General features: G+C 46.7%; 6 protein-coding genes across 6 annotated transcripts; 3 read left to right on the top strand and 3 right to left on the bottom strand.

Annotated features, from left to right (window-relative positions):
* Positions 1–1,803: 1,803 nt before the first annotated feature.
* Positions 1,804–2,953, bottom strand: CTRU02_214752 (Enoyl reductase LovC 2; the record flags this gene model as incomplete). Its single annotated transcript, XM_036727940.1, has 2 exons — positions 1,804–2,326; positions 2,391–2,953. 2 exons carry the CDS (start codon positions 2,951–2,953, stop codon positions 1,804–1,806), a joined length of 1,086 nt encoding a protein of 361 aa, XP_036580469.1.
* Positions 2,954–3,601: 648 nt separating this feature from the next.
* Positions 3,602–4,123, top strand: CTRU02_214751 (flavohemoglobin; the record flags this gene model as incomplete). The annotated part of the gene is made up of 1 exon (XM_036727939.1): positions 3,602–4,123. The coding sequence occupies one exon, from the start codon at positions 3,602–3,604 to the stop codon at positions 4,121–4,123; it is 522 nt and encodes a 173-aa protein (XP_036580468.1).
* Positions 4,124–4,470: 347 nt separating this feature from the next.
* Positions 4,471–5,859, top strand: CTRU02_214750 (uncharacterized protein; the record flags this gene model as incomplete). The annotated part of the gene is made up of 1 exon (XM_036727938.1): positions 4,471–5,859. One exon carries the CDS (start codon positions 4,471–4,473, stop codon positions 5,857–5,859), a length of 1,389 nt encoding a protein of 462 aa, XP_036580467.1.
* A 190-nt stretch (positions 5,860–6,049) lies between these two features.
* On the bottom strand, positions 6,050–6,818 carry CTRU02_214749 (citrinin biosynthesis oxidoreductase CtnB; the record flags this gene model as incomplete). The annotated part of the gene is made up of 2 exons (XM_036727937.1): positions 6,050–6,276; positions 6,344–6,818. The coding sequence occupies 2 exons, from the start codon at positions 6,816–6,818 to the stop codon at positions 6,050–6,052; spliced, it is 702 nt and encodes a 233-aa protein (XP_036580466.1).
* Positions 6,819–7,468: 650 nt separating this feature from the next.
* On the top strand, positions 7,469–8,655 carry CTRU02_214748 (Alpha-ketoglutarate-dependent 2,4-dichlorophenoxyacetate dioxygenase 2; the record flags this gene model as incomplete). Its single annotated transcript, XM_070206296.1, has 3 exons — positions 7,469–7,591; positions 7,667–7,897; positions 7,939–8,655. 3 exons carry the CDS (start codon positions 7,469–7,471, stop codon positions 8,653–8,655), a joined length of 1,071 nt encoding a protein of 356 aa, XP_070060070.1.
* Positions 8,656–9,009: 354 nt separating this feature from the next.
* Positions 9,010–11,181, bottom strand: CTRU02_214747 (MFS multidrug transporter; the record flags this gene model as incomplete). Its single annotated transcript, XM_070206295.1, has 8 exons — positions 9,010–9,399; positions 9,467–9,627; positions 9,698–10,204; positions 10,270–10,404; positions 10,493–10,667; positions 10,724–10,775; positions 10,850–10,926; positions 10,996–11,181. 8 exons carry the CDS (start codon positions 11,179–11,181, stop codon positions 9,010–9,012), a joined length of 1,683 nt encoding a protein of 560 aa, XP_070060069.1.
* Positions 11,182–11,596: the final 415 nt, after the last annotated feature.

Genomic DNA, 11,596 nt, shown 5'->3' with positions numbered 1-11,596 from the left:
GGATTCGGAAACATTGACGTATGACTCAGCAGCACACCTGACGTGAAGTTGAAACTCTGCTGAACATTTGACGGCTGCCGTTGCGGTGCCGATGTCTTCGGCCAATTTTCGCGTCGCGAGGAGACAGCATGATTGCATTAGATAACGGTCTTTGCTCAGTACAGGTTTGTGGTTCGAGTGTCAAGCCGTCACTCATGCCTCTCGGAACCCGCGCGACCGAGGTAAGTTCAGCTGAGTTGGTGCTACTAAAGCGAAGTGTGACATTTGGGAACGTTTCATGGGAGGACTGTTTGAGTGACCCGTGCCCGTTTTTGCCCGTGGCAAGCGGATGGCGAGAATATGACGACGTCCGGCTTTGCCACGCAGCCCAGATGTAATCCAAATCTACCAGAGGGTGAGTTGCAGGCTTCAACATCTACGTATCAACCCACTGCTTTCGTGTTCTCAGTGCTTTTAACATATTACAATGATGGCTAGAACAGATAGACCTACAACTGGTTCAGCTATCCATGGTTATCCCATGCAATTGCTGTACTAAACATATTGGAGTTTTAGCAGATAGTTGTAACGCAATTGAACAGTAATCTTAGTAGCAGTTACGGAGGCCTGTTTCGGCAAGGTATCTTTGTTTCAATACCTGCCTTCATGCTCGGTGATGCGGTCCTATCTTTACTGGTTGGATGTATTTACAGCCATGGATTAGCTTGACAGCAGGCGCGCATACAACCCCCACTCGGTTGCAGCTACCATCCTTTGGCTTATCCTGTTCTTTATGCTCAATCATTAACCTTGAAGAGGATTACCAATCGGCACTGGACAATCGTTAGTGTACCTCATGTAAATTTCGAGGGCACATCAACAGCATAGTTCAGACGGATTTCAAATAACCGTACTGGTCTTACTTTTCTTTTCGAACGTCGAAAATCAGATGTGTTTAATTTAATCGGCAATTCCTGGCATGTCTTGTTCCAGCGGCTGCAGGTAAACTCATCTACAGTAACGTGAATGAGCCGGCAAATCGAATAAATTGATGACCAATACTAACTTGCATTGTTAGAAGTGAGTTCCAAAACAGTTCATAAGGTATCGAAGAAGGCTTGGATGTTGTGTCTCATAAGATATGAGTACACACATGAATATAACACCATCTACATGCTGTGTCTAGGCTAGAGGTATATATAAAGCATCTCCTTGAGAGATTGTAAATGCTGATAAAGCTGGCCCGTTCAAGAACTATCATGAATTTTCACACAAGAGCAAATTGTTCATGATTCTAAAAACATTTCGCTGTTAATTCTTACTATTTCATGATCTGCTCGCAACGTAGCTGTTATTGGTCAACTATCTGGGAATTGGTTAACGCTACGCTTTGTGAAAAGAAAGTATGCAAAGCTATTGAAAACAGTTAATAGTGAGCTACAAGTGATCTTGATTTGAAATCAATTTAATATGTATACTTCTGATTACCTGCCTCTGGGTGACAGACATTGGTTCCTGCTGCCACAGAACTGCTCTTCATACCTAGGTAGTTTGAAGAGGCTTGCACGCCATTGAGGCTGATTATCTATCAGTAACAACTCCAGCTGAGTTGCGTTATACTGCTAAACTGTCGAAAACCCCTGCCACCCGCCTCTCTCTTTTTATGCTGGCTGGAATGGCTAGCCATTCTAAAGTTGGCTGTTTGGTTCTATATCTCTCGGCAGCTTCTGTAGCTTGCCTGTTTCTTCCTCCAAAGGATATGACACCATTGGAGAAGATGAGACGCAACGGAAAGCTATGGGACTGACAGACTGTTGCCAAACGTCACAGCTGTACAACAAGCTTTTGCCCTGATATTGCCTTACTCTCCAATATCTTCAGCCCTTCCAGAATGGCGGGAAACCCTTCCAAAAGTTTTACAGGATGTGGACGCAGTTTCCCCTCATCGAGGAGTCGCTGTGCGGTCACGAACCACTTGCGAGCAAACTCCTTTACCTCGGCATTGGCGTCACGCTCAAACGGCAGCGGCCAGTTAATCCGCTTGCCGTGCATCGTAGGACCCAATACCCAGTCTGGAGTAACTGTCTGCTTCCGCGTATGGAGTACATCTGGAAATGGTTCCAATCGAGTGTACTTGCCTCCAGTACGACCGAGACATGCGTAACAAAACGCCATTGTGTCGACCTCGGAGATGCAGTCCAGAGCGAACTTGAGACCATTCTTGGTGTAGCTCCTGATATCCTCAATACATGTCTTTGAGTTATAGTCGAACAGGATATCCGCACCATAAGACTTGACCAAGTCGTAGTTCTTAGGCGAGCAAGTCCCAATAACATTCATACCAGATCTGCCTCATGGTTGTTAGGTTCGTGTTACTCCTCCGTTATATATCCTGGAAGAACAGCACTTACAGCTTCGCCAGTTGCACGGCCATTGTGCCTACACTCGAGCTTGCACCATATATCAAGATATTCCTCCCCTTCTCTCCTGTCATGGGCGCATCTGGGTGTCCTGGGATGCCCAACGAACCGAACAGCGCCAGCCCAATTGTTGCAACCGCTGTTCCTAACGATGCTGCCTGAGCATCAGACATATTTTCCGGCACCTTGAGGCAGGCATGCGCGCTTGCACCAACGATCTCCGCAAAAGCCCCAACAGCTGGCGTGAGGTCGTGCATGCCTTGGACAGCACTGCACACTCTGTCACCAATTGCCAGTGGCACTGGCGTTACCTTTGCTGCATTGCTGCCAATGGCAAGTACTGTGCCTGAGAAATCGTGACCTGCGATTGCGCCTGGTGTGATCAGTCGACCTTGCATCTTATTGTCGACGGGATTCAATGCGACAGCCTTTGTTGATATGAGGATCATGTCATCCTCAAGCTCTGGCACAGGGGCATCATTCGTGACAGCCAGACCGCCAGTAGCTAACCCTACGACGGCGGTCTGACGGCTGGGAATATTCGGCGTTGTCATTTCAGTCGTGTTTCTCAGAGCGTGAGGTATCTTCCTTGTATGTGGGTATCTCAATTGGCATGGAGTCCCAATTTGATTCTAGGTGCGTATACAAGTTGGTAGTTAAGTTTAGCCGATCGATATACGTAGCAATGCACATTATATGCTCATTAACCAATAAGCGCCCAAGTTCGTTACCGCTATTATACGCGAGCTACTAAATCTTCTCTGAAGCATTGTCTGTCTTGGCTAGGGTCATCATATAACTATGCGACCGTCTCGTTACCGGTTTTAAAGAAGTCTCCGTCGGATACGGAGCGGGGCAGTGCCATACTAGATCGCCGAAATGATGCAGTTATATAAACTTCCCGCAGGCACGGACTCTAGCAATCACCTAGTTCATACACTGTGAGGGGCGAATCTGTAGATATACTTGACTCAGGAACTCTAAGTGTGTTTACATTGGGCTGTGCATTTGCCAAGTAAAGGAAATGCGAATGCCACGGAACTTAGGCTGCTGGTACAATAAGGAGGACAATTTACCTCGGGTTATCTGTGCCCGTCGTTTGCAACATCACATTAGGAGACATTACCATTAGCGGTAATAGGATTACCGTTCTCAACAGCTCTCACTCAACATCATCCAACGCGTTCATATCCATCCAAAAAATGGTCGAGACAGCAGTTACAACCACTTCCACCGACCCGGCAATCAAAAGCCATCCAGTTCAGCATCCTTCAGACCCGAGCAAATATGAAATCGAAGCAGTCTCGCCTGAGAAGATGGCCATCATTCACGCCACTGCGCCAATGCTCAAGGAACAGGCCATGACCATCACCATGTCTTTCTATTACAGCATGAAAGACGTTTACCCGGAGCTGATTGCCAAGTTCGCTAAACAGCCTCGACAGCTATCAACGGCCATTCTGGCCTACTGCCAGCTGTTGGATGATCCACCAAAATTGATGAAGGGAGTAGAAAGAATTGCGCAGATACACGTAGACGCCGACATCACGCCGGACCTCTATAGGCTTGTCGGGACGGGCTTCATTGAAGCAGTGGGAAAGGTTTTGGGGGATGAAGCAACACCAGAGATATTGGAAGCTTGGGATGAAGCATTCAGAGTTTTGTCAGATGTTTTGATAGCTCGTGAGAAGCAGATTTACGCAGAGATAAAAAAGAAGGAATGAAAGCCGCAATACGAGTCAACGCTATTTTTGGGCCAAAGCTTTTTTTTTATAAAGAACACAATCTTTCGCTACAGTTGAATTACATGATAATTTGAGGTTGGAGTTGATGTATGATTTCTTCAGCTCCCTTGATTCAAGTCACCGGTTTGAAAACTCGCCGAACGTCCCCGCTTTGGGGTAGGAGTAAGGTGTAAAACGGGATCGGAGAATCACTATGTATGACGGAGGTTTGACCCGACTTTTACTACGCACAGCTTATAACTGGCTTATCTTTCTTCAAAACTTTATTCGACATTCAACTTTTCGTATTCCAAAGCACACCTATCATTTCCCCAATACCTTGCATCATGGACATCAATCGCACGGGGGCTGACCCCAAACCATTAGTTATCATGATGTCCATTCCCACTTATGGACACACCTTGCCACTCTTGAAAATATGCTCGCATCTCACAGCGCGTGGCTACCCGGTCTTCTTCATTGGCGGCATTCAGCACCAGGCTCAGATACAGCGTGCAGGCGCAGAATTTATCGAGCATCCTATCTGGGGCATCACAGAAGATTTCAAAGCGGAACGAGACAAAATCACCAATATCTTCAAACGCAACACGTTCGAGGCTGAACAGGTTTACGTTGGGAGCATGCCACAACGTCATCAAACGCTTCGCCTTACTCTTGAACGAGTCCGTAGAGACTATCCCGAGAAAGAAGCCGTCATTGTGCATGAATGCATATCGGCGTTCGCAACGCTTCCGTTCTTTTACGGTGCGCCGTTGCCCGTAGGCTACAGCAAACTACCCAAAGTCATCAATATCCCCATCTATCCGATGTTTGTGTGGAGCATCGACACACCTCCGTTTGGACCTGGTTTGCCACCTACAACAACGTTCTTTGGGCGGATGATCAATTTGATACTCTATTATGTTATCATCAACCTACCGATGTACCGTCAGATTATGAGGCGCGTTAACGATGAGATGAAAGCACTTGGCGCCACCAAGAAAGTCACTGAGTGGCTTCCTGACGTGGTTACGACAACTGCACATGAGGTGTTGATGGTTTGTAGTCCCAGTATGGATTACCCGAGGTCTGACCTCAGCCCAAAGATTCGATTCGTGGGTTGCTTGCCAAACAACGATTTTACCACGTCGTTTCGTCCAAGAATTCAGCCTCCTGAATGGTGGCCCATTATTGAGGAAAACGCAAAACTTCCGTTGCAGCTGAAAAAGCATGTAGTGATGGTCACACAGGGGACTCTATCCATCGACTACAACGACCTTTTGATTCCACTCATGCGGGCACTCTCTGACCGACCCGACATCTTGGTCGTTGCGCTACTGGGGGGTCATGACAAGAAACTGACTCAAGGTTTTCACGTACCCTCTAACGCATATGTAGCGCAATACTTGCCATATGAGCTGATACTCCCATTGAGCGAGATATCCGTACAAAACGGAGGATACGGTGGTTGGACTCAGGCTGTTATGTATGGGGTCCCGACTGTTCTTGCAGGAGCAACGGAGGAAAAGCGAGAGAATGTGATGAGAGGCCAATGGACAGGGACTGCTGTCGGAATTAAGAAAAGGCGGCCTTCGGTCAAAGAACTCCAAGACGCAGTTGACACTATATTGAAGAATTATGGGCTGTACAAGCAGAAAGTGTTGGAACTTAAGGCTGAAAATGAACGTCTGGACGCCTTAGCCCAGATTGAACAGGCTGTAATGACATCACTCTAGGTTGGTTTGATATCAAGGTCTACACTTGGCATAGTAAATACTAAACTCACACTGTTATATCACTTATGAGTTTTTATAGCCTTGCCTCTGCCCTAATTGATCGGCATTGCTCAAAATCAACGAGTAAGTGACTTGCTTCGTCGATTACCGATAATCAACCATAAGGTTAAGCTTATAATTTGACTGCATTTCACATGATAAGAACCCCTTGAGTAATATTTGACAAGGCCCGCAGCATGGAATCCACATCCTTGAGCGCCGTGGGAACATGGTGACTACCCTCAAATTCGATACATTTCGCCTTTGGTCCCTTCCAGCAAGAGTCATACATCTTCTTTGATTGCCCTTTGTAGGGATCCTTCGTTCCAATAACATGCAGAGAGGCAATGCTAATAGTTTCAGTTGGAACAGAGGAATCTACGATAGTGAGATATGTCAGCACGAAGACGTTCTGCCATATTGGCAGCGGGCTAGATTTTCTTACCTCGTTCTTGGGAAGTAAGTAACGTTAGTGGTGGATAAGTGGCGCAAATTAGCCATGCAAACTGGAAGATGGGGCAGTATCCCCAGCAGCGACCCAGCTCATGTTGATCAAGGAGCAATCCTGTGGCAATGCCACAACCTTGGGAGAACCCAATGACACCTACAAAGGGTGCGTTGCTTGACTTCTTGAGCAGATTTCCTATATAATCCTTCACTATCTGACGCTCACGATTGATGTCCTCTTCTGTCAAGCCAAGATGCTCGGAGTTTGACTCTTCGCACTGCCAGCGGTAGAATGGGCCGGAACTGGCAAAGGTGGGATGCATGCCAGGTCCTATGCCACATTCAAATGGTGCATTGGCGAAGACGAAATCGAATTGAGCGCTGAGTGCCTTTGTGAATCGTCGTAGCTGCACCTTGAAGATGGCACCGCTTGAACCTGCTCCGTGCAAGCAGAGAACCTTGGGCTTGTCCATGACCAACGAGTTAAAGCGCTGTTTATGTTGATCTTTAGAGCTCTCGACAGTCGATGAAGAAGTTGTCAACTTTGGTTTAGCGTAGAAAGAACAAGCAAGGAGGTGATAGAAAGGGAATGGGAAACGATGATGTCTGCTTGACTGCTTGACTTCGAATACAGTCAGCAAGAGTAGTAAACCCAAAATCAAAATAAAAAATAAAGATAACGACACAATGTGTCATCGTAATCAGAATGTGGTACATAGGCCCCTTGTTGCTTACAATTTCTATTCTAAACTCAATGCCGTCTCTGTACTCCGTCTGCAATTCTGTCGTTCACTGTGAGAACGTCATTTTCTTGGCATCGATGTTACTCACGGTTATCGCCGGCGGGGTAAGACGAACCATGCAAGTGTCCGGTCCTAATCTAACCTCCAGCAAGGATGGCTTGCCGAGCTCAGAGAGAATCTAAATCAAATAGTGTTTGATATGTCCCACCATGCTACAGAGTGGCTATGGCTGCATGATAGCACTCAATGTTTTAGAGCTTGCACTAATATTTCTTGGATGTCAGCAACTTAAATAATATCCGATTCATAATGAGATTGCAGGCCATTCACAGCCCATGAATATCACTCTTTGGTCAAGACTATTGACAACGAAATTCACAATGAGTTCCCACTTCAAGATTGAGCCGCTTCACTCCTACTTTGGAGCTTCTGTTTCAGGCGTGGACTTCTCTAATCCTGTTCCTCAAGAAGTTCAACAAGATATTCAGCGTGCACTACACCAAGTGAGCCAGCCCTTCTCTGCACACAGGCCCTGTAATTACATCTAACGGCCTTTGCTAACACAATGCGTTCCAAAGTATGGTGTGCTGGTGTTCAGGGATACGGCTCTCGATGACCAGAAACATGTTGACTTTGCCAAAATGTTTGGTCCCATCGACAAGCTGAACATACCCCCAGGCAGTGGTATCAAGGCACGCTTCGAAAATGATGAATTGCAAGACCAGGGGAATTTGGGCCTAGATGGTGCTCCTCTCCCTGAAGATTCCCCCAAGTCACATTTCAACAGGGTAAGTTTAATCAACAAAAGATTAATTTATTCCAATCGCTCACACGATTACGCAATTTCTAGGGCAATTTGCTATTTCATGTAGACAACAGTTATCATCCCCAGCGGGTGAAGTACTCCATGCTTCGCGCATTTGAACTTCCTCCTCCTGGTACAGGTGGCAACACCGAGTTCGTCGACGTCCGCCAAGCGTGGGACGACCTCCCGGACCAGTGGAAGCAAGAACTTCTAGCGAAGGACTACCGTGTTAGACATTCCATGTGGCACTCTCGAAAGCTTGCGTCTCCGGACTTTTTCGCACGTCTTGATCCAACCAACTATCCATCATCTCTCAGACGGTTGGTCCAGGAGCACCCCGACACTGGTCGAGCTCACTTGTATATTGCCTCCCACTGCTTTGAGATTGAGGGCCTCTCCGCAGAAGAGTCAAAGGAGAAGCTTGATTATTTGATGAACCACGCTACCCAGGAGAAGTATATCCTTTCTTTGCCATGGTTTAACAATGGAGACTTCATGATGTGGGATAATCGCTGTGTCATGCATCGCGGCCAACCCCTTACAGGGCTTTACAAGCGAGACTTGAGACGGGCTACAATCCTTGATGAAGGCAAGGAAGCATATAGCTTCGATGCCAAAGACTACGACTTCATGAAATTTTGGTCTGCGGCTTTCCATGTCATGCAGCAGTACGGTAATGGGGTTCAGGAAGCCGCAAAGAAGCAATTAGGCATCACTGGCATGGACGTTACTGGGCTTGATAAAAGAATTCCTCAAGTATAGTATCGATAGGGAAAAGCCAGAAAGTTTTGCAACCACAGAAATGAGAAATGGTTATTTGCGCCTGAATTTGACAATTTATTTTCGCATCCAGTCTATGTCAGTGGCATTACCTTTTGGTGAATCCTAGTATATGATCTTATCCATTTTTATAATTCTCTTAGATTGATGACTTAAGATTGTTATACTTCTTATTATAGATGGTTCACTCATACGTGAATGTCCCATGTCCATATGCAACCTTGAATGCAGTCAAGCACAGTTATATAAGCCTAATAAGATATGACAAGTACATTTTCTTAAAGATTCGGAAACTGGTTTTTTCTTTTATATCAGGCGCCTTTTCTCTTGCGCTACTCAAGCTCCAGCTGCCTTTTTGCCCTTCTCCGACTTTTTGACATTAACTTTAAACGACCCCATGCCCCAGGCGAATGGGATAGAGAGTGCCGACAGACCCGCGGCAAGCAGAAACACGACTTGTATGCTTTCGGAATACGCACCCAAGATACCTGCAAGATCCTCACCAGAAAAGCTTTTGCGAAAGGAGGTGGCTCCTACGTTCAGAATGGTTTCAACTACGGTGGCATTGGCGAACCGCTCCTCAACCTTCGCTCTCAACATGCTATCGAAAGTGACACTAGCGGCAGTAGACGCAATTGCACTTCCAAAATACATGCCGAATGTTAAAGTAGAAGACGCAATGGAGATTTGGTCTTGAGCCAAAGCGGCTTGTATAGCAATACTGGGCTAAAGATCGAGTCAGTCTGGTGCAATCTACCATATTGTGCACGTCTGACGATATCAGTATACTTACAGACTGTAGAGACATTCCCCTTCCGCAACCCGCGAGGAATTGGGATGAAACCCATTCAGCAGTGGGTGTAGTTGGCGAGAATCTACTCATGAGGCTGCACGCCATAGTGTGCAAGGCCGTGCCTACAATTGCCCACGGGAGATAATGTCCCATCTTGCCAACTATACAGCGCAAAGTACATCGTTAAACATGAAAATTCAAAGGATGGGCTATGAGGAGGATAGAACTTACTTAGGAACCCCGACAAAAGGGAGAAGAAAATTTGACCTGGCAGCCCTGGAAGCGTGTACAACGCGCCAGTCATGGGAGATTTGCCCCGTACAGATTGAAAGTAAAGCGGCAGAAAGTAGCTCTGTACAGTGGTCGCACCGATAGTAAACATCAGGGTTGCTGCTCCGGACCAAACCACCCGCTGCTTAGCGACAGACGCAGGTATCAATGCTTTGTCGCCGATACGGGCATTCCAGGCGCAAAACAGGATGAACAAGACTCCGGAGCTCACAAACATCCCAATGCAGGTTGGGCTATTCCACGCTATTTTCTCACCGCCCATATTGAGGGCTAATAGCAGTGAGGTGGTGGCTCCTGCGCAAAGAATGCACCCAAGAATATCGAAATACCGGTAAAAATGGCAGATTACTTCCCACCAGGGGGGCTTGGTGGTCTGCTCCGGTATCCGCATGAAGGCTAAGAGTAGTATCGCCGCGAAACCAATAGGAAGGTTCATATAAAAGACTGCTCAAGTTTTTGCAGCTTGTCAGTAACACGTCCCACACAGTTGAGAAAACCTCTTCGTGACTTACTCCAGCGCCATGTGCTATACTCAGTAATCACACCCCCAACAATTGGTCCTAAGAGCATGCCAGGCGCTGCCACTGTGATCGTTACCCAGGTATTAGCCAAGTAATTTGATGCCATGTGAAGGGTGGCTTTTGTGTCTTACGAGACATGACCACTGCCGTAAGTCCTAAATCATGCATTGTCAATTCATACTCCATTCAGCCTGGACATTTATCATGAACTAACCTGGCCTTTTTTCGATAGGAGCTAGACCAGCAATGACAGTTTGATTCCCTATGAGAAGACCTGAGCCCCCTAGGCCAGCCACTGCTCTACCCACTATGAGAATCATGGAAGAATCTGCAATTCCACAAATGAGAGATCCCAGTGCAAATAGAAGTATGAAAGCCATGAGAGACCACTAATAAGGTACATTTAGCTGCGGCCCATTTGGTATTTGGAGTATGAACAACGGACCTTTGTAGGGAGAAAGGTGTACACCTTGCCAGCAATGGGCTGAAATACAGTACTAGTTTCAACAGTCCTCATTAGAAATGGTGGAAATCGGACATGGAGGCACAACAGCAAGTTACTTCGACTTACCTTGCGATGAAGTATGCACTCCCATACCATCCAATATCATGAAGAGAGTTGAACTCATCTGTGATATTGGGAATAGCCTGTACACGTCCAACATTGTCAGACGAGAAGGTCCTGACATATGGGATTCATTTCATCACTATGCTTACCGGACTAAGAATGGATCCATCTAGGAACTGGACGAATACAACAAGAGACGTTCCTGCCATGACTAACCACAACTTGGCGCCTTGTAAATATTCGGGCACATTATTTTCTTCCTTCTCGTCCATCAGGACTTTTGAGCGGGTGGAGTGCGAACCCATTGCCGAATTTGGTGGATTACTCGTTTCCATTGCTTTCCTTGATGTGTAGGAAAATTTTCAACTTGGAGGCTGGAGAATAGGTCACTTCCTGTCGACTGGCAAACAGGTGAGAACCTCGTTTCGGTGTGGTATTCCCGGCAACCAAGGGTACACTCTCGCAAAGGCTCACTGTAATAGATTTTACTGAAGCGCGTGTTACTAGGGAGGTCTAGATTCTCTCCTGAATCTCCGGCCTACGAACAAATGTCTGGCTAGACCATTGCGCTGTCTAGGGCTAGGTTGCTTGTAATAATCGTTGTCGCTTATTGACGTGTCTCGCTTGGTGATGAAACTTTCCAGGAACAATCCGTCGGAATACGCGCATTCAACTGCCTGTGGTTAACCTTGTCGACACGATTCAGCTTCTCGCATTGCCAAGAATGTATGATTATCCGACGGTGGCCGT

Source organism: Colletotrichum truncatum (assembly GCF_014235925.2).
Source record: "Colletotrichum truncatum strain CMES1059 chromosome Unknown Contig_0011, whole genome shotgun sequence".
NCBI lineage: Eukaryota > Fungi > Ascomycota > Sordariomycetes > Glomerellales > Glomerellaceae > Colletotrichum > Colletotrichum truncatum.
The sequence above is the reverse complement of the archived record's forward strand: the minus strand, read 5'-3'. Positions and strand labels throughout refer to the sequence as shown.